General features: G+C 37.9%; 2 protein-coding genes across 3 annotated transcripts; one reads left to right on the forward strand and one right to left on the reverse strand.

Annotated features, from left to right (window-relative positions):
• Positions 1 to 579: 579 nt before the first annotated feature.
• On the reverse strand, positions 580 to 8,516 carry pla2g10 (phospholipase A2 group X). 2 transcript variants are annotated; one of them, XM_084137955.1, is made up of 5 exons: positions 8,136 to 8,327; positions 6,870 to 7,038; positions 6,219 to 6,325; positions 5,491 to 5,578; positions 580 to 817 (listed from the first exon to the last, which is right to left on the reverse strand). In XM_084137955.1, the coding sequence occupies exons 1-5, from the start codon at positions 8,170 to 8,172 to the stop codon at positions 730 to 732; spliced, it is 489 nt and encodes a 162-aa protein (XP_083994081.1). In that variant the 5' UTR covers positions 8,173 to 8,327; the 3' UTR covers positions 580 to 729. The 2 variants fall into 2 exon arrangements, with proteins under 2 accessions (XP_083994081.1, XP_083994082.1); XM_084137956.1 differs by lacking the exon at positions 580 to 817 and having other exon boundaries at positions 5,250 to 5,578; positions 8,136 to 8,516.
• A 2,733-nt stretch (positions 8,517 to 11,249) lies between these two features.
• zc3h7a (zinc finger CCCH-type containing 7A) lies at positions 11,250 to 26,703 on the forward strand. Its single transcript, XM_084131488.1, has 23 exons — positions 11,250 to 11,382; positions 13,199 to 13,304; positions 13,638 to 13,677; positions 13,764 to 13,961; positions 14,720 to 14,878; positions 14,957 to 15,037; positions 15,230 to 15,283; positions 15,363 to 15,402; positions 15,808 to 16,100; positions 16,217 to 16,460; positions 17,395 to 17,426; positions 17,511 to 17,682; positions 17,793 to 17,951; positions 18,044 to 18,249; positions 18,577 to 18,677; positions 19,528 to 19,709; positions 19,796 to 19,866; positions 19,957 to 20,093; positions 20,752 to 20,857; positions 20,975 to 21,083; positions 24,363 to 24,496; positions 25,759 to 25,922; positions 26,009 to 26,703. Exons 2-23 carry the CDS (start codon positions 13,237 to 13,239, stop codon positions 26,196 to 26,198), a joined length of 2,940 nt encoding a protein of 979 aa, XP_083987614.1. The 5' UTR covers positions 11,250 to 11,382; positions 13,199 to 13,236; the 3' UTR covers positions 26,199 to 26,703.
• The last annotated feature ends 1,252 nt before the right edge of the window (positions 26,704 to 27,955 follow it).

Raw genomic sequence — 27,955 nt, forward strand, 5'->3', positions numbered from 1 at the left:
AAGTGAGCCTGACATAGTAAATTTCATTCATCGCTATAAGGTAATTATAAGTCATTATAAGTAAGCTTACCAACAAAGAAAAGGTTTATGAACAATGTTTTGACATGCTCTTTCAAATAAAAAAGTTTAATTTAAAAAAGAAACTTAGATTTTTGTGAAAAGGGTAATTTTAGGTAGAAATGGCATGTTAAGCTAAAATGGGCCACAATTTTCAGCTAAAATGGGCTGCATACACACACACTCACACACACACACTTTTACACAGAAGTTACACAGAAGTTGAGGGTGAAAATAGGTTTATATGTCTAGATATCTTCAAAAAAATAATTGCATAGACAGTATGGCAGAATTACAAGCAAAGAAAGAAAACAGAGACAAGAAGAGAAAGGGAAAGAAAGGAAGATGTCAGTACAACCACTGGCGAAATGACAGAACGAGGGGTGCTAGTGCTACAGGAAATGTTAGTGGGGTTTTTTGTGTGTGTGGGGGGGGGGGGGGGGTTTAGTCAAATGCAAATGTTTGACAAGCATACACATACATGCACACAAAAAACACTAATGCACAGAAACACACACAACATGATCAGTTCATTTTTAATTGTATTTTTTAATTAAATATTTGTTCAACTTTCTATTTAATGAAATAGCCTACATTGTCATGGTGTTGCTATGGCACACTAAAGACAATAGTGCCAATTTACTGTTAAAAATAAAATGATTTCAGCGGAAATCACCTGTGTTGTTCTCTTTTTATATTGGCCCATTTTACCTGAATGTTGTGCCGTGGCTCAAGAAGGTACCTGCTGATTAAAAAATACCTGCGGATAAAAAATATCATTAGATCTCATGCATAGCTTATTTGATGGTATTATTATGTAATTTACCAAAACGTGGCCCATTTTAGCTGACTTCACCATTGTTGTTTTGCTGTTGAATTTTTCTAAAAAGCCATTAAAGGTGCTATAGGCCTATGTAAGAATTCCCATGCATTGCTTTTTTTGTTGTCAATGACAAAGCTGTTTTGACGAAACTTTAAAAAACGAGACCTTCCTCGACTTCCTATAGGTTGTGAACGCCAGTAGACTGATTTTTATCTTAGTCAAGTCAAGTCAAATTTTATTTCTATAGCACATTTAAAAACAACAGAGTTGCGCCAAAGTGCTGTACAGAGCTACAGTGTGCAAATAAAAAGCATTAGAATAGACAAGACAAAATACAATTATAGACACGATTACACCCAATATAATCCATTTAATAGATCATATAAAATCAATCAAAAGAGACTTAATTAAAAGCCAGAGAGAATAAATAAGTTTTAAGAGCCGATTTAAAACTGGATAATGACGGGGCAGACCTCACAGCGAAGGGCAAACTGTTCCAGAGTTTAGGTGCCGCAGCAGAGAAGGCCCGACCACCCTTGGTTTTGCAGCGAAAGCGCGGGACAGTTAAAAGAAGCTGATTACAAGACCTGAGAGTTCTTTGGGGAGTGTACAGAATAAGAAGGTCAGATAGGTATTCTGGTGCAACACCGGATAACGCCTTGTACACAAAAACTGCTATTTTAAAATCGATTCTGAACTTCACCGGAAGCCAATGTAAAGTTTCTAGGATAGGTGAAATGTGATCTCTCTTTTTTGTACCGGTCAGAAGTCTCGCTGCAGCATTTTGAACAATTTGCAGGCGAGAGATTGTAGTTTGAGGCAGACCACAGTACAGGGAATTACAGTAGTCCAGCCGTGATGTAATGAAGGCGTGGATTACAATCTCTAAATCTTTCTGAGACAAGAAATGTTTTACCTTTGCAATCGATCTCAAGTGAAAGAAACTGCCTTTTACCACTGAGCTGACTTGTTTATCAAAGTTAAGTGCCGAATCAAATGTAAATCCGAGATTCCTTACATGAGGTCGAGCACTGACAGGGATCGAACCAGAATTAGAAGTAGATGAGAAGCTAGAGGGGCCTAAAGTCAAAATTTCGCTCTTACTTTCATTTAATTGTAAGAAATTATTTGCCATCCAACATTTGATCTCCTCAAAACAGTCACACAGTGCTTCCAGGGGATAAGACATATCAGTTTTTGCCGGTAGATAAAACTGTGTATCGTCAGCGTAACAGTGATAGGATATCCTATGTTTCTCAAAAATGGCACCCAGTGGCAACATATAGAGTGAAAAGAGGAGCGGGCTTAAAATGGACCCTTGGGGCACACCACAAAGGAGGGGAACAGATGTAGAAGTAAATTTCCCCATATTTACTGAGAAGGTTCTGTCTTTGAGATACGAGGCTAACCACTGCAAGGCAACACCCTGAATGCCCACCACTTTTTCCAAACGATGCAGCAAGATACTATGGTCGATCGTATCAAAAGCAGCACTTAAATCTAATAAGACAAGCACTGCGTGCGATCCGGTGTCGAGGATTTGCAAAAGGTCATTGTTGACCTTCAACAAAGCAGTTTCTGTACTGTGCATAGATCTAAAACCAGACTGAAAAGTATCAGAAATATTGGATGTACTGAGATAGGCATTCAACTGGCTATGCACAACTCTCTCTAAAAGTTTAGAAATAAAAGGCAACTTAGATATAGGTCTAAAATGATTGAGGAGAGATGGATCCAAATGGGGTTTCTTAAGCAGAGGGTGAACTACAGCATGTTTAAAACTAGCAGGGACAATTCCGGTCGCTAGAGAACTATTAATAATATCTGTTACAGCTGGGCACAAAGTTTCGAACACTTCCTTAAAGAGACGAGTAGGAACAACATCAGACTCACAACTGGAACATTTTGCCCTAGAAACAATATCAGCCAGCTGAGAAGAGGAAACAGGGTGAAAACAAGTTAGTGAATCGATTGGTGAGCAGGTCAGAGGTGGAGTATATATTACTGGCTTAATGGAACCCTTGATCGTCAAAACTTTTTCATTAAAAAACTGTGAAAAGTTCTCACATGTTTCTTGAGATAGAGCAAGAGTAGGGGCTGGTAAGGGTTTTAGCACAGAATCAATTGTCTTAAACAGCATTCTCGGCCGGTTTGCATTTTCTGTGATGAGTTTTGAGAGGAATTTGGATTTTTCCTCTTTCACTGATTTTTGGTAAGTGATTAAGCGTGCAGTTAAACATTCATATGAAATTTGAAGTTTATCTTTCTTCCACTTACGCTCTGCCTTACGACACTCTTGTCTAAGAGAGCGAGTAAAATCATTTAACCAAGGCTGTGAGGGGCCCTTTCCCTTAGCTTTCCTGGGCTTAAGGGGAGCAACAACGTCTAAAGAAATGGAGCAGGCTTTAGTAAAAACCTCCACCATCTCTTCAGTATTTAATTCGTCAAATGGGATGACATTCGTAAGGTTGGCCTGATAGTACTCAGAAAATAAACTGGCAGTAGAAGGTTGGATAAAACGAGAGTAGTTCAAAGACTTTGACCGAGTTGAGGTGGGAATAACACAAGCAGATTCAAACACAATTGGCATATGGTCTGAGATAGCAGCATCAACTACTCTCAGATTTGTTACGGGAAAACCATGTGACAACACCAGATCTAAAATGTGACCCAGATTATGAGTAGGGCTAAAGACTGATTGTGACAGGTTAAAAGATTCAATAAGACAAGAAAATTCTTTCACCAAAGGTTTAGATGGACAACAGATATGAATGTTAAAGTCTCCTAGAATCAACAGCCTATCACAACGGGATACAATATTAGAAAGAAACTCAGAGAATTGTTGGATGAAATCTTTGTTAAATTTAGGAGGCCTGTAAATCAATGCACATAATACAGGACTCCCTATGTTAATTCTCATTAACTGTACTTCAAAGCTTGAGTACACATCCGTTTGCAGTTGATTGTTTTTAAAATGATTTTTAAAAACAGTAGCAACACCCCCACCCTGACCGGAAAGTCTTGGGGTGGTAAAAAAGGCACAATCCGGGGGAGAAAGTTCACCAAGAGATGAGAATTCATCGGGTTTCAGCCAGGTTTCAGTCACAAATAGAAAGTCCAGTGAGTTTGTAGTGAAAAAGTCATTTAAAATGAACGATTTATTAGATAATGACCTCGCGTTTATCAAGGCCATCCTCAGTGTCTGAGATTCTGCTATTTCATGATTTGGAGATGAAATCTTGATAGAACAAAGATTTAGCAGGTTTACTGACCGTAACTTTGCGACTGGCTTGGAGGAAGACCGACAGGATGAAATTACTGGAATGACGTCATTTGCCAGAGAAGTGAACTGTGCCTAAGAACTTACTCGGGACGTTTTTGCAGGGAAAATCGCGTCACCATGGAGTGACTGTCAGTCAACATTTTAGCATTTTTATAGTGAACCTACATACCGTATTCACATGTAACTCCATATAGCCTAATGTTGAAGTGATCTACTGTACTGACTACAGAGGGCAGCAAGCGCGTGGAGTTGCACGCAACCAGATCCATCGGATGACGCGCGCACACCCTCTGCTTTAAACAGACATCTGTTGGGCTTTTACCGCCAAAATGAAGATTCATCATGTGATAACTTAACTCTAATGAGATTGTGGAGACGTAAGTTTGATTGGATTCATTCATTTATTTACAAAATAACAATTCAAAATGTGTACATTAAAGGCATATTTACTTTAAAGTTGAAAATATAATTTATTTGTAAAACTAGTAGCATCTTTCAGTCGCTAGCCCCCACAAGCTACGCCCAGACACACACACACACACAATCTTCTAAGCATTTCTACTCTTCTCTAGCTTTCTTCCTAATCCAGTCGTCAAATAAACCTGCATTGAGTATATAAAATATAGTTGGCTCCTCAACGTTCTGTTCGTTAAAGTCGCTTTGGATAAAAATTGTCTGCAAAAAAAATGCATAATGTAAAAGTGAATATCAGATTTAATTACACTGAATCTGCCCCAGATGCAATCAACTGCTTCTGTCTGTAGCCTAAAGGTGTGAACCAAAAGGGTCCATACAATTGGGACATCAAAGGGACATTGTTTCTCAGGAAATGCAAAACCTGTATACGTCTTGTGTATTAAAGCTGTTTTGTGTATTGTGGGGTCTGCATGAGGAGGTCCTAACAGAACGGTACTTATTGTTTGTGACACATTTGTCTAAACTAAACCTATCCTGAGAAATACTATAGGCAACTAGTGTGACAACTAGCCCCGGTCGCCCCTACAGGCCAAAATGGTGAAGTGCCATTCAGAAAACACTCTGATGTCATGACTGTAATTTGGCTATATATATAAAGGATGAGCAAAATTGTGAATATTATGCACATACTTTAATCCATTCACTTTTGAAAGTCAACTATGCAAATATAAAATACATATGTAGAAAATGGAAATCCTTTTAACAATATAAATTCAAAATAATATTCATCAAACATACAATACAAGCTCTACAAGATTTTTTTTTTTTAAACCAAATTAGGTCCTGACATTAGTAAATGTTGCAGGTGGGATGAACACATCCACAGAGGAAATCCGGCCACATAGCATACTTTTGGTTGAACGGTGCCCTCCTGAGGCATTTGGCCGCTTCCCTGTCACATCGGCAGAGGATTTTCGCACATCTGTCATTAAGCGCGTCTGCGTTGAAGACACATAAATGTAAATTGTCGGCTGTGTAAAATGAGTAGTTTGCATATAGAGTGAAGGAAACCATATTTTAACCATAAATTAAAACCATAACTTTCATGGCTCTTAAACAATGTACTGTAAATCTCATGAGTGTTGCCTATTGCACATTATGGTGTTTACTACAAGAACAAGATCTTGAAATACCCCATGGTTTGGTTAGTCTTTTTAGCCTGAAGTGTCCCGTCTGCTATAATACACACCCTGTATTACTACTACTTCCTCAAGCTGAAGGAAAAGACCAAACAAAACAATTTTTTCCCACCCAGTTTCCTCTTTACTGCACGTTTTTCATTTAGATCCCATCTTATAATGTAAAAAGTGATTCTACACTGTAAAAAAAAAAGAAGAAAAATCGCTGCCTTACATTTTTAAGTACTATCAACTTGGATGTTTAAGTCATTTCAACTTAAATTACAATAAACTGACTTTAAAAAATGAGTTGAATCTTGTAAAAGTTGAAAATTGCTTAACTTTTTTGGTGAGTTAAAGCAATGTAAAAACATATGTTGTCATAACTTATTGATCATATAATTTTTACAGTGTAAAAGATTGTGAATATGGTGTTTAAGATCTAAATAGCACATCATACCACAGTCAGCCTGCTTGTCATCGCACGTCCACTGATACCTGTCCGTTTTCGTTTGACAGCCCGCGAATTCCGCATCCCCATAACAGCAGTCATGCTTGTGACAACACCTATAGAGAAGAACACATGCCCTTGAGGTAATGAAACAACACAGGACCAAGCCCAGTTCTGTCTGGTTTTTAATTGTTTCTTCATTATGTAACGTATAATTCAAGTAGACTTGCAGAAATACAACGTGATCTCATACACAGAGAGCCGCTGAGTATGTCGGTCAGATAAACTGCTGACTCTGTAAGACTAGATTAAACAATACCGCTGTGGAATGTGGTGCAATCATATTAGCAGGTTTGTTTATTCTTTTTCATCTCGCTGTCTACTTCCGAAGAGCTCTTTCTGTGGGAGCAGCGAAATTGGTCTCTGCATCCTAAACTGAGGTTAAGGGAAACAGTTATTTTGTTGTGTGGGAGAGCTGGGAGTATTTCTTTTTCCAGATGGAAAATGCCACAGAAATGGACACGCTGTGACCAAGATGCATGGAGTAAATTTAAAAAAAGACTGAGCAAATCCAACCATTGCAAAGAGAAGTGCTTGCAATCACAGCTTATTTGTTGCTGGCATTACACAGAACTACACTGATGTTTGTAGGCGTCTTACCAGTCTGCTCTGTCTCTGGGCCACCCTTCACCCCCAATACCGCAGTAACATCCGTACATCACATAGGATAAAGCTGATCGTCCCGTGCTGCACTTGATAACCCCAGCTAGTTCCAGCAGACCCCTTTTACTCCTTGGAGACCTCTGCGGCTGCAGGGAAGCCATACTGACTGAAAAGAGCAAAAGGGGAAATTTAGCCCGCCAGGTATTCATTATAATGTAACCGATTTTTTACATACACCAAATTTCTTATACATGTATTCATTTAGCAGACACTTTTATCCAATTACTTGAAAACACTTTTAACATATGATGCTGTATCCTTTTAAAATATATTGCCATATTCTCACATATAATGCTATTTGTTATGATACCATATCCGAAATATTTTACATTGATAGTAATTTATTATAAACTTAAAAGTTTAAATTCATGTACTTTATTGTCTAGAGTTTCCCAAGGAAAGAATAGGGCCATTTTTCACCAATGCAGTGTCAGATTCCACCGATTAAGTGTTAGATTCCAGTTGTGTGGGATTTCTTTAGTCTAAATGACCAGTGTTTCGCTCTCAGTCATAAGAATATTTTTTATATGATCTGAATTTTTACTTTGTTTTGTCCACTCTGCATAAATAAATAAATCTTAAACTTATTCATACTTTGTATCTTCAAAGTCATTTTACGGTAAAAAAAAAAAAAAAAAAAAAACTTTTATGAAAAATAGCTATTAAATGCAGTTGCTCAGTAATTTTATTCTCAATAATATATAGAAATAAAAAGTATGTAGGCTATTATAAATTAATATAATATATAATTTTTCACTGGAGTTAGTTGCTTAATATTACTCGGTACTTAAATATATAATTACACTGTAACAATGACACCTTAAAATAAAGTGTAACCAAAAGGATTGTATCAAAAGTCATACTACATTCTGTTAAAGTTTGGCCAGTGGAGGCTTCTTACCTCAGTAGTGGGGTAAGATGGCCTTTTGAATAATTTTACATTTTGTTCTATAACAACTAAATAAGCAAATGTTTATGCATCATCATCCTGCACATGCAAAACTTATTTCTAAATATGTTATAGATTAAAAGTAAATGCACATTGTTTTTAAGGGGGCATCACACACACACACACACACACACAGGTGTCCTGGCAGTCCACCCTAATCTCATTTCTTTGATTAGCTAAATGACTAAATGTAGATTATATAAGAAGAAAGCAGCGTGAGAAGGAATGGTTAAATGAGATGTGAGCGGCCTCACCTGTAAAGAGCAGGAATGTGTGATACAGCGCAGTCATTGTGTTCACAGTCAGGTAATAGTCCAGTCTCTGTTCTTCAGTCTCGGATAAACAGACTTCCTCAGTGCTGGGCTTATTTTAGATGCTGAGTAATCTCAGGACATCACTCCTACTGTAATCCTCTCTCTCTCTCTCTCTCTCTCTCTCTCTCTCTCTCTCTCTCTCTCTCTCTCTCTCTCTCTCTCTCTCTCTCACTGCTGGAGGCTGATGTTTCCTCGGGGTTAAAATTAAGTCGAAAGTTAAAGTCTGAGACTGTTGGATAATGTGCCCCCTCTGCCTGATGACTGGTTGGGTGTTCAGCTCAGTCGGGACCGCCCTATGATGGCTGGTTGGCTTTTCCACACAAACAGCTTGAGCTGGATGAGCTGCCAACTGGAATCATGATCGAACACGCCAGCAGCAGCACAAGGCTATATTTACCTTCTCCATCTGTAAACGATCTATTCATAAACTGATTCAGGCCATAAACTGATTCAACTCTTTAACTTAAACTCAATTTTAGCTCTTTAACTCAACTGAATTTTTTACGTTGTGTACTTTAGTACGGCTATAGGCAATGGAATATTATTTTTTTCTCTCTCTCACTTTATTTATAGGTTTCACCACATATTACAAAATTCCAAACATTCCAGAACACAGTTGTACAATTTAACATAATAGAAAAAAATGGAAAAAAGGGGTAAGATCAGAAGATAGGCAGGGATCCAGGACATACCTAATATGAAGGGAACAATTATTGACCCCAAATAAGAATGTACAAATACCCAATAAAGTACCAAATATGCAAAAATTACCTCTCAACTAACAGACTAGGAAATTGAGGTGATATTACAGATAAAACTGCGAGCCTGCAAGTATCGGACAAAATTGTTTCTGGGCAGAAAAAACGCATGATTCATTAACACGTATTATCAAAAAACATATTCCACAAAAGCATATAGCCTAGATGAGTGAAATTCATCAGATCACTCAAAGCATGTGTAAAATTCAAAGCAACTGATAGAACATGTTGTGTTGACATTAAAATGAATGAAATCTGAATATCAGAATATTCAGAAATCAGAATATGGATGAAAATTTACTCTACAACACACTCTACAACAAAAAAATGCACATGTATCAACAAATAGGCTAACAAAATTTCAGTTAGAGGAACATTTAAAATGGTAACCATATTGTAAAACTTTTTTTTTCTGTCAGTTTTCTCTAAACACTTTAAATGAACTTAAAGTGTCATATTCTGCATCTACATTTTGCTCCTCTCATCCTTTCTTCACTCCACAGATTGAACATACCTCGTCTTATTTTTCTGCTCTTTCTTTCCTTTCTTGAATTTCCTAACGGCACACTCATTTCTGTTTTATAAAAAAGTAGATTATACATTGTCAACTATAAAATATCCAGTGAATGTCAATTTATTTAATGATTTTGAGTATCATTACTGAAGGTTAAAGGTCACCCACTTTACCTGAATCCAACCGGCCCACTTTATCTAACACATCCAGCCAAAGTGGGGAAAACTAACACATTTTTAAAGGGGTGGTATAATGCCCTTTTCACAAAATGTAAAATAAGTCTCTGATGTCCCCAGAGTGTGTATGTGAAGTTTTAGCTCAAAATACCCCACAGATATTTACATGTTAAAATTGTCACTTTTTGAGGGTGAGCAAAAACGCACCGTTTTGTGTCTGCTCCTTTAAATGCAAATGAGCTGCTGCTCCCGGCACAGAGGGCGGAGCTTCAACAGCTTGCGCTCACACAGACATGCACTGAAAATTTCAAAAACTTTTAACCTTTTATGTTCAAACCGGATTCAGACAATGATGGAGAGACTCAAAAAGAAGTGACAATATGTAATGCAACAGGAGGTTTATGAATGGTTAGTTGATGAATTTATGTAGCTTATGTGTAGTTATCTTCTAGTCATTGATTAGCATATTCTGTCTTGATAATCTATAAATCGTGTTCTGGGGGCGGGGTTTATGTAAATGTTAGGGTTTGTGATGTCACTAACCCGGGAGGAATGTTGTGTAGTCCCTACCAGCCGTTTGTTGTAGTCCTTAAAAAGTGATTTCTTTAAAAGCAAATATCTTCCTTTGCTCTGAACTTTGAGCATTGTAACTTTGCAGATGTTGTTTACGCTCAAACAGCAACATTACACACTGGCTAAAGTTAAAAAAGTGAAATCATAATCAACCACCCATTTAAACATTTGATTCTTTGCATTTGATTCTATGTTAACTGTAGTAACAAACAAACTAGGAACTGTAACAATAATATTTGTTTACATTTAGTGAGCAACTTTATAATTTAAAAAAATAAAATATTACGTCAGAGGGTTTTCTACCTTTAACCATGTAGCCACACCCACCAGTGACATATTGCATCAACCAAAACTATTTTATCATTTAAAGAAATAGTGTCTCTATAATTAAAGACCATATTGTCATGCTCTGAAAGTATAAACCAACCCATTGAGCACAGTACAATCAAACTTAAACGACCCACTTTCCCTGCATTCACCCTAACTAACTGCATGAAGACTATTTCCAAACGTATGTTCTGTCTTATAATAATAATTTAAATCCAGTTAAATAATTCAAATTGATATTCCACGTCCTTGCATTTATTCATTTATAAGTAGCCTGAAACAAATTAGCGCTTATTATAGGCAATTGAATAGGCCTGCCTTTATTTATCTGGGCTTGTTTCCTTTCCTTTCTTTCTTTTTTTTAAACATTATATCTATTTCATACTTACATTCCCTTACGTAGCTAGTCTTCATTAGCAACCTTGGCGCTGCACATTTTAAAATATCGAGAACGTTTTGTCTGTGTTATCGTAATATATCACGTGCAAAGAAGACAGATAAAAAAAAAAAAAAAGTTACTTCCTGTAAATGTGGTCCGGTAAATAACATAGTTACTTAATAGCAGATTAAATAAATGTTCGAAATACAATTTTTCTAGTTCGCATGTCATGGGTAGATGGAAATGAACGCAGGTGGAGAATATGGAGAGGATCACTCGGGCTGTTTTCGAGTGTGCCCGAAAGAGGGCGCTGTAACCATCTTCAACTACTCACCGAAAAAGTGAACAAGACGTCACGAAGATCACGTTGCCCAAAGAAGAGGCAGGATTGACGAACACATGAAAACATTAGCGATTGTATGGAACAGTCTCTTTACTGCTGGTCATTTGTCTACTTAAGGTGAGTGTTGTTAAAATAGTAATAAATAGGTTTGTTCGCCTACATACATATACTTGGGCGGCTGCTGTTCAGCCGAGTGAGTGGGCAGAGGTGCGCGCTAAAATGCTATCATGCTAGTTTACCTAGCGACTCTTCACACAAGAGTTTGAACGACCGACCGTTTGGCTAGCACACAAGATCTACGTGTTCCTGACTTTACGGGAAAACAGGTCAGAGCTTCGGTGCCTGTTTTACTGCAAAAATACCCATTGGAATTTTCAGTTTGTGAAAACATTTGGCCATACATTGGCTGTGTTTCAATACCGAGTGGGCTGCCTATCTAGACTGTACATTTGGACGTCGAAGGCGCGTTCGGAGACCCCTTTATGGACCGCGGTGAAGTAACTTAGGTTAGGCTGCTCACTTGGCTTTGAGACACAGCCAGCGTTGCTTTATTGCGAGAGTTTTGTAATGACACTTTTTATGACCTATGCGAGAAGTTTCAGTGTGGTTAACAAATCAACCAATGTCAGACGCCAGCTTTCTGTGAATCCCCCATTGTCTTCCGCCAAGTGGGTTAAGATTCAAGAAGTATGTTATGTTTTATACTGATTTCCTTACTGGGTTTTCTTTCGAGCAAGGTGTTTTGAATGAATCCATTTGCATAACCAGACTGAACCGAGTCAACAATCGACAAATCTTTGAACTGTTAATTATATCCGTGGGTCATAGGCCGAGAACATTTCAGTAATCGCCCTGATATGTAGTGTAATTTTAGCATTGTTTGTATTATAAATACACTATAGTTAGTTCTCAACGACTTTTTTACGAGCTAAATTATTGTTTCAAGAAACTAACAATCGAAGAAAAATGCATTAAAAGAATAGTTCACCCAAAAATGAATATCATCCCCTAGTTTACTCCCCCTCGAGCCATCCTAGGTGTTTATGACTTCTTTATGACACAGTCAGAGTTATATTAAATAATATTCTGGCTCTTCCCAGCTTTGTAATGGCTTTTGAGTCATGTTTGAATACTGAGTATTTGAAGCTTCAAAAAGTGCATCATCCATCATAAAAGTAACTCATATGGCTCCAGTTGGTTAAGCAAAGCGATGGGGTTTTTGTTAGAAAAATATCCATATTTAAAACTTAAATTCTATAATCACTGGCTTCCGGCAACGGCTGTATGCGCGTTCACGAGAGAGTCAAGTTCCGGCGGAAGAGTGACCTCTGACCCGACGTAGGATGTAGACGTAGCTTAAGCTTGGATGAGAATTGACAAGCGCAGAGGATAGCACTTAACAAAATGCTGGTCACGAATTAGAAGTCAAAAACAAGATGTTTTAAAGAAAAATGTTGGAGAATTGCGATATAAGAGGAGCTACGTCATATGTCGGGTCAGAGTTTACCCTTCTGCCGGGACTCGACTCTCTCGTGAATGCCTGTACGGCCATTGCCGGAAGCCAGTGATAAATAATGGGATGATTTTCATATTTTGGTTAACTGTTCCATTGTTGGTAAACAACAATGTGTGTTGTGTAGGCCTATATCTATTGGAACATGCACATAATTAATACCTCTAAAATGCCTTTAAAGAGCATGTTGTATGTCTTGTTTGTAAGCCATCGTTCGATTGCTGAAATCGGTTATTTGAAACGAACTGTTCTGAAGAATCAATTTGCGCTAATAAAAGAAAGGCAACAGTAATGTGCTGGGTGAGACTCGTGGCTCAACAGAGAGCAGAACGGAAATGCTTTTCCATTACTGCACTGTAAGATGTATCTCAATGATCAATTAATTCAATGTATCTGAGTAATCTCTGTATAAAACCGTAGGTGTTGACCATAGGCAAGTCCTACATGCGTATGGGAAGATGTCAGCCACATGCCAGGACCGAAGCAGCCGGTGGCAGGACATTCAGAAAGGCCTACAATTCATTCAGTAAGTGTTCTGCTTTTAACTATTAGTATAAACCTGTGAGCGTAAGAGAGCTTTGATCGTGAAGAAAAAGACTTCAGTTTTTGTTATGGAGGAAAAGCGAGAGAAATAGTTTGAGAAAGACTTCATCAACTGATGATTATTTCTGTCCTATGAAAAGAATTTGGTTGCAGTTCAAACAATTTATGGAATGCAAATTACACAGATTTATGACACCTAACCCTCACGGATTCATAATGACTTGTTTTTTTTCTCAGTAAATGTGTCATTGCTCATGTTCCTTGCACCTGTGTTTTTATAGTCTCAATGTTTTCTTTATCTTCGGTTTAATTGTAGATCGACCCTGCCTTTTCCTGGTTCTCAGGAGCAGTATGAGGTAAGTGTGTCTCATTCACAGTCAATCCAGCACTGATTGCAGTTGTGCATTAGATGTTTATATTAAGCATCGATTCATTCCTTTAGGTATTCATTCAGAGTTTGGTGAGGAATCTGTATGGCGAGGCAAATGATGTGTTCCTTGAAGGCGACTGGGCACGATCTGTTGAATTATACACCGAGGCCTTAAACATAGCAGAGTATGCAGAATCAGAGGACATCCTCATCCCTCAAGAGATAAAGGAGAAGCTTCATGCGAACCGTGCTGCGTCCTACTTGAACATTGTAAGAATATGCGTTCGCTTGCATGTATACAGATACACGACTTTAATTAGCAAGGATGCATTCAGTTGTTTGATATTGACTGTAGTCATTCATGAAGTTACTAAAGATTTCTGTTCCAAATAATATCTGTTCTGTTGAACTTTCTAATCATGGAAGGATCATGGGAAAAAGTATCACTGTTTCCACATAAATCGGTTTGAATGAATCGCTCATAAATACTTCAGCATTTTTGTAGGAATCTTTTGATTCAGTGGCAAATTTAACAGTCAGTTGTCGCGTGTAATGACGTAATTGTAACAATGTCATTGATGCATTCTTTATTTAAACAAGCATCAAGTTACTTTCAAAAGGTGATTTAGTCTATTTTGATCGTTACCGTAGACATCAGTGTTTATATCCTGTGTTTTTGTTGTTGTTTTTTAAAGCTGTTTCATACCTATACATGATAACTGTATTCTTGATCAGCGGCAGGTCAACGCAGATTTGGATGTTCGCTTGTCAAAGATCTAATGGATATAGCTGAATCGTTGGCATTTCGGAATAAGATTGCGGGGGTGTTTGAATCGAGATCGCGATCTTTTAACGATGAATCATGCAGCTCTATTTCATTAGTATATAATGGTAAACATTTTTGAATGGTAGAATACAAACATTGTATTATTTCCATTAGTGTTTGACAACTGCTTTATGCTGCAAAGTTAATTGTCCCAGTTGTTTTTTTTTAATTGCCTGTAATGTGTTTGTGGTTATTGATGCAGGGACTGCACGATCAAGCCCTAGAGGACTCTGAAAAAGCTCTTCAACTCAATGAAAGCAACTACAAAGCACTTTACCGGAAAGCTCGATGTCTGAAGGAAATGGGAAGACATCAAGAGGCTTATGAGGCGGTTGCTAAATGCTCTATGGCATTGCCTCAGGTCAGAGCACTTTACATTGAGGTTTTAATCAAGTAGTTTTTGCATTACTTGGTTCCTCATGTTTCATTTGCTTTACAGGACACTCACGTGATTGAAATGACCCAGGAGCTTGCCAAAATGTTGGGATTGAAAATCCGTAAGGCTTATGTGAGACACAAGGTAAAATATTTATTTTGTCTGAATGCAGGGGGAAAAATAGGAACCAAGATAATCTGATGTGTGTCTACTTTCTAGCTAATTAGGGGGGAGAGAATTTAATTGGTTAGAATAATGGTGAAAAACATTAAAGCTCATAATCTGTAAATATTTGGCCCTGACCAGTCTTTTTTTCTTTTCTTTTTTTGAAATCAGCCTGCCTTAAATGTTTTGCCTGGTGCAAGTCTATCTGGTGCGGTTAATGATAAGGTAAGATGCTGAATGTGCATGTGTGTTTTTAAAATGATGAATTTCAGCAACCCTACTGAGCTGCTTTGTTTCCTAACAGCATTCTCAAAGCTCTGCCTCTGTGGAGGATATTGAAATGGGTAAGTCAGTGTATGTCATATACTGCCATTAAAAAGTTTGGGGTCAGTAAGATTTGTTTGTTAAAGAAGTTAATACTTTTATTCAGCAAGGATGCATTAAATTGATCAAAAATGACAGACTTTATAGTGTAACAAAAGATTTAGGTTTCAAATAAATGCTGCTCTTTTGAACTTTCTATTCATCAAAGAATCATGTTTTTTTTTTTAAGCATTTATTTTAATTTGTAATAATATTCTTCAAAAAATATAACTGTTGCATATTTGATCAAATAAATGCAGCCTTGGTGAGCAAAATAGACTTATTTCAAAAACATTAAAACATCTTACAAACACCAAACGGAAGTTTATATCATAAATTTGTGAATCAGTTGCAGTCAGCTCGTCACTGTCTCCTTGTCTCCATAGAAGTGGGCCAGTCTATGCAGGGTATGGATTGCCCAGTACCAGTCAATATGCCAGTGTGTTCTACTGTAAATGAGAAGGAAGAAGTCGAGTCTAAGCCTCTCGTCGGTGTCATCTCACCACCGCTAGTCCCAGCTGAGACCCATCACCCAGAGCCTGCTCCCATGCAATTACATATGCCTCTGGTTAATGGAACCAGGCCCAATGACTCTTATGGATTACCAGACTATGATACAGATATTATTGGGGATGATCTGGATGAGCTGTTGGACAGAGCAAGTCCTTCTAATTCTTTGGTAAGACAGAGTAACTCAACAACTTACTTACTTAGAGTGACTAACTTTTTGCTCAACACAAGTTTTGAGTGCATGTGAGAAGTCATGTTGACGTTTGCCTTTTTCTCCCCACCCAGGATATTCCTACAGTGGACGGACCTATTCCTTTACCGACCAGTATTTCCGTCAGTAGTTCATTACGGAGTCCTTTACTCATGCCTTCTCATCTGAGCCATCCGTTTTTGAGTATGGCTCAACAGTGCACAATAAATTTGCCCGCTCCGTACCACAAGCCAATTTCATCGTATTCTCTTGGTCTGGATACATTTTCCTCAGCGCTGGATTCATTGGATAGTTTGTCGATTTCAGATTCTCAGACAGGTGTGTTGCTCTGCTTTCTCAATTTAAAAAAAGGGGTAAAATATTACAGTTTTAACTAACCTGCAAATGCAGGAGTGAATTAAGATAATTTGCCAGCCTCAATTATTTCTCACCATCAAATAAACTGTAAACTGTCATTATAGAGTGCTGCAGGAATGAGTCCTAAAACCCACGAACGAGTTGGCATTTTTGTCCCAAACAAAATGGGGTTTGGCTAAATGCCTGAAATAAGGTCTGTTGAACAAGCTCAAAATACTGCCATGGCTTTTTCTACAACATAAAAGTTCATTAGTAACACCTCACTCGAGATTTTACTAAGCTTTTATGTGCAAACAATTCTAACTTAAACTTTCAAATTATTGACTTGGGATTGAAAGCTAAATCGTGCGACCGTGGTGTAGCCTAGTTAGTTTATAGTTTTTTACTTTTAAGCGATTGTATTTAGATTTCAAATTTGTAAAAGTTGTTCATTTCTGAAGATTATTTATGATGAACAAATGTGCAAGAATCAAACTTTTGTTTTCTGTAATCCAAAAGCCAGTGGGAAAATCCAATTGACTGTCACTTGATGTTCACGTCCGGATTGGCCTATAAAAATACATCATCACTGCAGCACTCCATGACAGTGGCATTATTACTGAGCACTTTTCCTGGTTTATTTGTGATGAACACTGCGGGTCATTGTCATTCACTGAAACTTTAATAACACAATATTTGCAGATCCTAGTAAAGTGCTATTTTATTTAATCATTAATAAAATATTTTATTTAATCATCTATATAAAGCCCATAGTTAACTTCTATTTGGTGTCCTGACAAGTGTTAGCATTTTGGACCCTGCTGTCAGTGTCTGCTGAAACTATTATTTCTTTGTTTTTACTTATAATTTCTGATTTTCTTTTCCTGTTTTTATTTTTTTAATCCTTATGGACCAGATAAAGTCTTTAGCCAGCATCATTTTATGTCGGTAAGAGTTAATTTACTTCAATATTTTCCTGAATATTCAGCTCTTTGGTTCTCTTTGGTTAATCTCCATTATTTGCTCTTTCAGCTGGGCAATAGCGACATGTCAGTGCCAGCCATTCCACCCATTGGGATGGGTTTCAGTACATCCGATGGGACATTCGCGCAGGATTATCCACCGCAGTTAGACCTTGCCAAGAACCCACTTGCTGATACACATGATTTTAAACAGGCCTGTTCCTCATGCTACATTAAAACCGGTAAGCGTCAGTCATGCAGGAAGTGTTGCTAGGCAGCGTTTGCAGTGTTCGCATGCAAATAGGCAAACAATGATGTTTTGCATAAGGTTTTTTTATGACTGTATTCACAGGACCTGGAGTGCTGGATTATGCTTACCTTCCAGAGGACCACAAATGCAAAAAAGATTTGCTTTTGGGTAGAACCAAACATGCAGAACTTCCAACGTGGAAGCTTATTCGCCCGAGACCCACTAAAAACCAGTACATGGGGCCTTACTATATTTGCAAAGGTGCTTGCACTGTTCTCATTTGTGGCCTTATCTTGCCGTTTTGCAAATTATTTCATTTTTTTTACTAACAATCCTCAAAATGTTCTTTATAGATGTGGCGATAGGACAAGAATGCCGGTATCTTGGCCACTGTACCTTTGCTTATTGCCAAGAAGAAATTGATGTGTGGACACTAGAACGCAAAGGCTTCATCTGCAGGGATAATCTGTGTGATCCTTACGGATATAGACCTAAGATCAATGTGACAGTGCCCAAAATCCTACAGGAGCACCATGGGATATTTATGTTCCTCTGTGAGGTAAAGTGTGCCATTGTTCGAACGGCTTGCTCATTGTAGCTGTAATTACTGACTAATCCATGATACACCTGAAAGGAAGCTGACCAAAATTAATTACGTTTTTTATGTTTGAGTTCGGCCGTTCTTGTTGGAGATTTTTTTTTTTTTTTTCAGCAGCTGACTGTCTGTCTTTTAACACACCCTCTCGTTTCATCATTGAACTGGAATGACCGGTTTTCAAAAGAATGGATTTTCGTTTTCAGTGTTTGTTTTTCATCATTGCTGAAATTTGCATTGGTTTAAACTTTGAAGGAGCTGTAAAAATAACATGTGTGACTTGGTCTGTAGGTATGCTTTGATCACAAACCCAGAATAATCAGCAAAACCAATAAGGACAACCCCGGTCTATGCTCTCACCCAGTGACAAAGCATGCGTTTGAGGAAAAGAAGTAAGCATCTCTTCTTGTGAAGACATGTACAGACACTAAATGTGCAGATTCATGCTTTGCAGTGAATGCAGTTGGTCTGAAAATAATGAATGCATCTGATCAGGGCTGGGCGATATATTCAGTGTTTATATATTTAATATTATTTTGTTGGTGAAAATGAACCAACATTCTGCATCTTTTATTTGCCCGTTAATCTTCCTGAACTCTGACCATAGGTCAGCTTCACACCCACCATGCCATGACACAGATTTAATTGTCTATGATTTAAACATCAGTAGAGTTCAAAAGTTTAATACATTTTTAAAAAAAAACTTTCTCAGTGAATCAGCATGAATCACAGATTCATCATAACTCCGAAAACCTGGTGTTTCGCATGTTTTGAAATGTTTTAGTAAAAAAAAAATCGGTGCTTTTTATTATGGTTTTAATTTTATTTATAGATAGATAGATAGATAGATAGATAGATAGATAGATAGATAGATGTTGTTATAGATATATAGATGAAAATAGCAACTGTTAAAATCACTATTGTAGTATAAATGATAAATAATTATATAATATACTACAAATTAACATAATATTAAAATAAAAATATTAACAATTGATTTATTTCTTTTCAATAGTTTTTTTTTTTACACAATTTTAAACAACAGTTTTAGTGGTCATTATACAAAAACATTTTACCCAAAGATGCTGCAGTTGACCAATCAAACCGAAGTGTTCCAGAGAGCCAGGAAGTGATGACATTTTCGTTGTAGTCTATATTGCCTGGCCCTAGGTGAGATCTTTTATTACTTGTATAGAAATTTGACACTAATTTGACTTTTTTTTTTTCTTTTTTTTTTTTTAGGTGCCTTGTACACTATTTAAGGGACAAAACCGTCAGGTACTCCAAAGTTCGTCCATACATCCCTCTTTGCCAGATGGATCTGTGTAGGCATGAGGTACGATACGGCTGCCAGCGTGAGGATTCCTGCTTTTACGCCCACAGCCTCATCGAGCTCAAAGTATGGATGATGCAGAGTGAACGAGGTGAGCAGCTACTCAAGTCTCATGAATTATCAGACATCAAGATTGATGGCAAACGCTAACTGTTGTATTGTTTTGATCTGTTTCAGGTATCTCACACGAAGGTATTGTTCAGGAGTCACAGAAATATTGGAATATGGATGCTGCTGTTCAAGCCCAGGTAGTATTTATACATGTGTACTAATAGAACGCGTATATACCCGTGTTTCTGTGAGAGATTTCTTATATTGTGCTTGTGACAATTCCGTAGGAGCTCCCACCAGCCCTGCGCAGATTTGGGCCAGTTAACCTGAAGATGCAGTTTGTATGTGCTCAGTGTTGGAGGAACGGCCAAGTCAGCGAGCCGGACAAAAACAAGAAGTACTGCAGTGCCAAGGCCAGGCATACGTGAGTCCTGCTCATACGTTCATCCAAAAATGGAAATTCTGTCATCATTCACTTGAATTTTGTATCAAACCCACTCAACTTTCGTTTGTGGAGCACAAAAGGAGAAATGTTTAATGTACTGCTCTTTTCCATGTAATGAAAGAGAACAGACGAACGTGAATCACCATACACTTTCATTTCATGTGAAAAAATAGCTTGTACATTCTTTAACACATTTTCTGTTTCAAATCCCTTAATTCACAAAAAAAATGTTTTACTCTCGCTTGAGGTGGTTTTTGACTTATGCGAAAAAGAGTTAATGCTAATAATGGGAGATGAAAACGCATTTACGCCTTGATTGTAGTGTTGAGTTTCAACCAATCACAACACACTGGTCCAGCTGACCAATCAGAGCACACTGTCCCTTTCAGAAGGAGGGGCCTGATAGAGACGGGAATTTAACAGGGCTGCGTTTCCCAAAAGCATTGTAAGCCTAAGTACATTGTAGAACCATTGCCACCAATGGTCTCTACGATCAACTTGGCTCACAATGCTTTTGAGAAACGCAGTCCAAAACATCTGGCCATTCTAGTAAAGCCCAAAAACAAAATCAAGGCTGAAAAATGGCCTATTATGCCCATGCATGTTAACTCATGACTTGTCACTGTATGTTAACTAGTTGGTCTAAAGAGAGACGAGTGGTTCTGGTTAGTTCTATTGAACGGAAAAAGTGGACCACAGTTCGACCTCTCCCAACAAAAAAACCTGTTCCTGCTCAGTTTGAAGTAAGTGTTATATTGTTTTTTCATGTTAAAGTCCATTTTTCTTCAATATGCACATAAATGGATGGTTCATAAATTGTCACTGTCTCTTGAATAATTGTTATTCATGCATGTTTTTAGATTTGCTTGCATGTGGCTGCAGGCAAAAAGTGCCAGTACATTGGGAACTGCACATTTGCTCACAGCACAGAAGAAAGAGATCTATGGACCTTCATGAAAGAAAACAATAGTAAGTTCATTATGTGTTTGAGTGCTAAAGTTGCATGACTTGCATTTAGGGACACACTTGTATAGGAATTATTTTTGTTTTAGTTTAGCTTCATTGGTCATTATTTCCAGATGATGACAACCAATACATGGAGAGTAGTAGTGTTCCACATTTCATTAGTTACGAGTACTTTAAGAATGACAGTATTCTAACAAGAGTCGTATTGATTGATTTTTGCGTCGATGCGTGACAGCAGGAGTCAGGGCTAGTGTGCAGTGTTCTGCTTCCACTTCCGGCAGGGAGTAAAATGTATCCGTGCAGCGCATGATGGATTCAAGTTATTGACACCTTAGAAAACAAAAAAAAATGCATGTATGAGAAAATAAGGCGTGGGACGTGTGATGTTACTTCAGGGTCAGCCGGGCTCAAGGGCCTTTCTCACTGAACGCAATTAAGCGACGTAACTTTACGTTGCGATGACACTCCTGAATCGAAACAATAGATCCGTATGGAGCTATTCACACCGGGCGTGATCAATCACAGCGTGACAAAGCAAGTTACACACTACAAGTGACTGTCGCTGGCGGTGAGGTCACTAGTGGGCTTTCCCTCTACTGGTTGCCTAATAATGTTTGTGAGTGACATTCATGGATGTTACTCCATGATGTAGACAACTAATTAGTTGTTTTGGGATTTTTTTGCCGCTACAAACAAACATTTTGGTTGGAAAAGTCGAAATATAAATTGAATCAGTACATAAAATGCATAATATTAAAGATGAATTAGAAACAGCGAGTGGTCTTTGCCATTGTGGCTATTTAACTGCAGCATTGAAGTGCTTTTCTTTTGTCACATTTGATTTAATTTTGTTCTTGATTTTATATAGACAGTAGCCTACCTGAAAAATTTAAAGCACTATTTAATTTGTATCTTTCTAATGTTGTATTTGTTCTTATTGTTTGTTATTTGAATCTTTACTTAGTTTTAAAAGCGAAGATAAAATAAAATTATACTATACTATTATACTATATTGTGATTTATAAATTTATATTTAAAAAAAAATATATATATGAATGTGAAATTAAATAAATGACTTGTAAAATCATGAAAAAAGATTTGTCATTTCACCCAACCCTATCCCAACCTGTTCAGAACTGTGAAAGGATAGCGAATGTGATTGATGACATGATAATGTGATAATTGCTGTAAGGAGATGCGTTCACACTGTGGCATGTAATTCTTTTTAAATAAAGGAGAGGGAATGGTCAAAAAGCAGGGCAGGAACATGCTGGTCAAGTGAGTTTTTAATTTTTTAAGAATTTTAAGTTCTGTTATTCAGTTACTTTTACTGTGTTTTAGTTTTTTTCCGTGGTATTGATTCAGTATTGGTATGGAGATATTTTAGACAGGTATCGTATCGAAGTCATAATGTGGCCACACAAGTGAGTGGTTGTATGTACCATTTGTTTATTTAAAGTTGGTTTCTCAGCTCTGGCCCTTGAGATCGACTTTCCTGCTAAGTTTTCTTCAAATCAAACACGCCTGAACAAGCTGATCAAGGTCTTCAGGATTACTAGAAAGTTACAGGCAGGCGAGTTTGATCAAGGAGCTAAACTCTGCAGGAGAGTGGACCTTGAGGGCCAGAGTTGAGAACCCTTGGTTTAAAGGTACGCTATGTAACTTTTGGCCCTATATCGGTTAAGAAATAAAACTGCACGCATTTTGCGGAATAACATAGTTTTGGTAGTATCGTAAACAAATTCTTAAAAATGGAATTAGATGCAGCAAGTTTTCGGTTTGTTTAGCAAGCAAAACTTGTCAGTGTGTAATAATATTTCTTGCATGCCAGGGTTTCCGCGATGAGAGTCTGCTTGGCTCCGATGAAGATGGATAGATTGCAGATCCTTTGCCAGTGCCACTTGTTGTCAGTTCAGAAGGAAAGTTAGGTTGTTGCTGTTTGCCTGCCATTCTCGTACGTGAACACTCTGATGACTTGCGTCTGCGTGAACAGCCTGCGCAGTGGTGTGCAAACACTGACCGACAGGGAACACATGCTATAGGACCGTTCGGACCTAACGCAACGATTGAACGAACATTCTATGATCCTACACCTTCCAGACGACATACATTTATAAAAATGCATTTAGACCACTTAACAGAGTGGTTGCCATCACGATATGAGGAGACTTTCAACCAGCAAAACAAAAAATTATTCTGCAGAGAATCACCTACGGCACCTTTTAAGAGATATAACCAGTTTAGATGGAAAGGATCTCAAGATGACTCTAGCTGAAGACGTTACTGGAGCTTTACCCATTAATATTCATGGTTCCTTCTGGAAAATAAATTCCAGCACAGCGCTACAACAACCATAATGAAATGATCCTTTACAATAGATAATGCTTTACAATGTATTCTTTTAGAGGGATACATATGGTAATATATCAGTTCAATTAAATACCTTAATCGCCTGTTGAGTAGTAGTAACGCCATCTCCGCATCGCGTTTACAACATTTCAAATCCCTCAGTTCAGGCCATCTCAGAAAAGCCAAGGTGATGTTGATTTTTGTTTTATTGCGAGCTCTGTCGCGTTCTCATTCTCCACTGTTCTGTGTTTATTTAAAACGGGTGATTTCCCAGAGGTTTGAGATTTAGCTGCTTCATGTCAACCTTTCTTGCTCATGACAACTAACATCTGCCACTCCCACACCACACACACGTCAAAGTAGCTGGAGCAACTTTTCTCTATTTACGGACATGACGAGACACACACAGGTTGTGATTGTATGTACGCAATTTCCTGTGAAAACCATTAGCAGATCTAAAATATAAACACCTATAATAGGCTTACCTTACAGTTAATAGGCTTAGGCTTACAGTTAATGAGGGAAAGACGAAAACAAGTTTTGGAAGGATTGATGTATTGATTCATTATTTAAGTTCTGTTCATTTTGAACAAAAAGTTGCATAGTGTACCTTTTAAATAACTTTCTCTCAAACAACTTCCCTGTTCTGCAGACGTCAGTCAGGCTAGTGTTAATCATTAGCCAAATAGCTGTAAGCTAATTCATACGCTTTCATACCATACAATTTAATCTTGTGATCAAAGATACATTTTTAGCATAATTTCTCCAGTCTTCTTTAGTATCACTTGATCCCTTGATAGGATGATCTGATGCTCAAAAAACATCAGGTCTGACCCCTAACGTTTGAATTGTGGTCTTGATATGATAGATTGTCTCATATTATCACCCAGTGTTGACAGACATGCATCTCTTATAATGATCGTGTGTATGCAGTTGCAGACATGGAGCAGCTGTATGAAATGTGGCTGCAGTCTCAGAAGCCAGGCTGGAGCGAGGAGAGCAGCAACATTGCAACCCGAGAGAACGGCAAACAGATTCACATGCCCACGGACTACGCTGAGGACGTGGTATGGAAACATTATGGACAGTCCATTGTGCTCCTCTAGCTGTTTTTGAACACTAAACACGTCCTGTATGTACACCTCATGTGAAATTTATTTGGTAAGGTATTGTGAATGAATATTAGTTGCGTCATATTGCTTGGTAGCCTAATGGGAGCGCTGTGACTCGTAACTTGGCATGATTCATGAATATTTATTAAGCCACCAACTGATTAGCACACACACTCACACGACAGCATCTGTTTTGCAGCCTACTGGCCAATTGTCACAATGCAATTAATATTCATGAGCAAATCCTTTACCTATTAGGACAAATTAAAGCATACAGACAAAAAATTATTAAAGGGTTAGTGGTTAAAATGAAAAAATGTCTAATTACTCGCCCTCATATGTCGTTCCAAAGACTTTCGTTCATTTTCAAAACACAAATGAAGGTCTTTTTAATGAATTGACAGTCTACATAACTACAACCTTCTTCAAGCCCCAAAAAGGTAGTAAAGACATTAAAGTGATCCATAATGTGACACACGTGGTTTAAATTAAATTTTATGATGCAATGCTTTGTTTGCGAAAAAAAACGTCCTTTACCACTTTCTTTACAAAATATGAATCTCCAACGTGTTCCCGAGAGCACCATGACGCATATGTGTTGTTCATGCAACAACGTCCGCTCTCGCGTCAACATGTGCGTTGGAGATTACCTTTTTTTTTTTGTTTTTTTTTCTAAACAAAGCACTCTCTTAGCTTCATAAAATTGAGGTTATACCACTGGAGTTCCTTTACGATGTCTTAACTATCTTTCTGGGGCTTGAAAGCGATAGTCTTTTCTTCCCTGTTGTGACGTATAACCGAGTAAAAAGGCTTCAGGAATGGGGGAAAAAAAAATGTAGGGCAGGATTTTTTTTTGTCCATCAGGAATAGGAATTTGCGTGTTGCTAACTGAATGGAGGCAGATCTGAATGCCAATTTGCAGTCAGTTATTGAGGATATTTAGAGGCCGTTTACACGACACCGTTTTCTACTAAAAACGGAAAATCTCCTGCTTTTTGGCTGTTCTTTTACACAACAATGGCGTTTTGGGGGCCTGAAAATGCAAACTTTTGAAAACGATACCACTATCGTCTCAGTGTAAACTACAAAAAGCTAATTTGTGAAAACGGTGACATCTGTAGTAATTCAGTGCACATTTCCTTTCATGAAAAATAACTGAACTCATTTCTTCATACAAACGTTTCAATCCTTGTAACCTCTAAATGCTGTCTCGCCAGGCTGGCAACCATTGTTGGTTGTGTGGGAAGAACTGCAATAGTGATAAGCAGTGGCAGCAGCACATCACCTCCGAGAAGCACAAAGAGCGAGTGTTCAACTCCGAGGACGATCAGAACTGCTGGCAGTATCGCTTCCCCACGGGCACCTTCAAAGTTTGCGAGCGGTGAGCCTGACGCTAATGTGCAACGCCACTCAGATCACGGTAATGGTTAACTGTTGTCCCTAATGGATTGGCTTCCATCCCTCCAGGTTCCTCAAGGGCACCTGCACAGAGGAAGAGCTTTGTAAACTGGCACATGGAGATGAAGAGCTGAAGGAATGGATGGACAGAAGAGAATTCCTTTTGATGAAACTCGCCAAAGCCAGAAAAGATCACTTGATAGCACCAAATGATAATGACTTTGGCAAATATAGTTTTCTGCTTAAAGATATTAAGTAATGTTTTAATGAATCTGAATCTGTTGATGCCGGGTGTTCTGGAACTATGATGTCTTGAGTTCAGTATTGAATCAGGCGAGTCCGTGGAGAGGGAGGACATCCTCCTTCTGGATTTTCACGGAAAGCACAGAGCTGGCCTTGTGTTCTGAGTAATCACGGCTTTGTTGCTTTTATCACCGGTTAAGTAAACGCACCATCGCCTTTTTTGTGTTTCTCTTATTAAATAGCACACAGTGGATCACCTTTCAGGAACTGGATTTTGTTAATGAAACCCAAAGCAGACGTGCAGTATAGGCATGGCATATAGTGAGAGAAGCCCTCTGAGAATCCCTTTGAATGTTTCTGTGACAAATTCTCGCCTTTTTTATTATTTGTTTTGGAATGTTCGGTCCTGTATCTCTGTTATTCTACATCCGCACCAAATTACTGTGTTGTCTGCTTGCTGTGTTAATGCCTGTTGGTATTATATGGACCGACATAAACACAATAAAGTCTTCATCTTTTCAGCGTCCGTAGTTCCTGAAAGCAAAACGGTGAAGGAAGTCATACCACATCAATGTAGTATTAATCGAAAAGGGGAAGGACTGTATGTGACTGTCAGGACATGTTTTAGCCACTAGGGGGAGATCATGGATAGGCGATATCCTGCCAGCTGCACCTGATGGGCTATGGGGTTGGATCTGCTGTGTATTTCTGTAATAATTATTTCATTTCACTTGAATTTAACTGCTTGCTTTTGTGCTAATGAAACTGCTAGATGCTAGTAAACTTTTTAAAACGAATTAATACTTTGATTCAGCAAGGACGCATTAATTTGTTCAAATGTGACATTACAATGTTACAAAAGATTTCTATTTCGAATAAATGCTGTTCTTTTGAAGAATCCTGAAAAACAATTCTTGAGGTTTCCGTATTATTAAGCATTACAACTAGTTAGAAATGTTTCTTGAGTAGCAAATCATCATATTAGAATGATTTCCGAAGGATCATGTGACACTGAAGACTGGAGTAATGATGCTGAAAACTCAGCTTTGCCATCACAGGAATATGTGGATAGAAGAAATGATAGAAATACATTATGTTTTAACACTATATTCAAATGGAACGGTTAATTTAAATTCACTGTAAACCCTAACGCTCAAAATAATGAATTGTTTTGAGTAGAGCCAACTCATATTATACAAATGTGTTCAATCAAATTAACTTTTATGAGTATTTAGAACTTTCTTTTTCTTTTGAGTTCACAAAACTGACACATTTTAAGTAAGTCAAGTTTTATGAACTTGTAAAGGAACACGCCAACTTTTTGGGACTTCAGCTTATTCACCGTATCCCCCAGAGTTAGATAAGTCCATACATACCATTTTCATCTCCGTGCGTGCCGTAACTCGAGATGCTCTGTATGCATGGACTTATCTAACTCTGGGGGATACGGTGAATAAGCTGAAGTCCCAAAAAGTCGGCGTGTTCCTTTAAATTGAACTGAAACTGGACTGGGATTTCTATTTCCCAGCATGCTTTGCCATGACACTCAAAAGGGAGAGTAAATGCTAAAATTAAGTGTTATATAATGTGTTTTTTTTTTGTTTTGTTTTTGTGCCAGATTAATGTTAAGTGGGAGATTTAGTTGTATTTAATGTTTTGTTATGCTAGTTTAGAAGACTTTGTTATGTTGGTTTTTTGGGGGGGTTACCACCATGGTGAGGAGTGGAGCATGACCTTAGTTTGAGAACATGATTAAAGTTTTAAACTGCTGTA

This window comes from Abramis brama (assembly GCF_963993115.1).
Source record: "Abramis brama genome assembly, chromosome: 1".
Classification (NCBI taxonomy): domain Eukaryota; kingdom Metazoa; phylum Chordata; class Actinopteri; order Cypriniformes; family Leuciscidae; genus Abramis; species Abramis brama.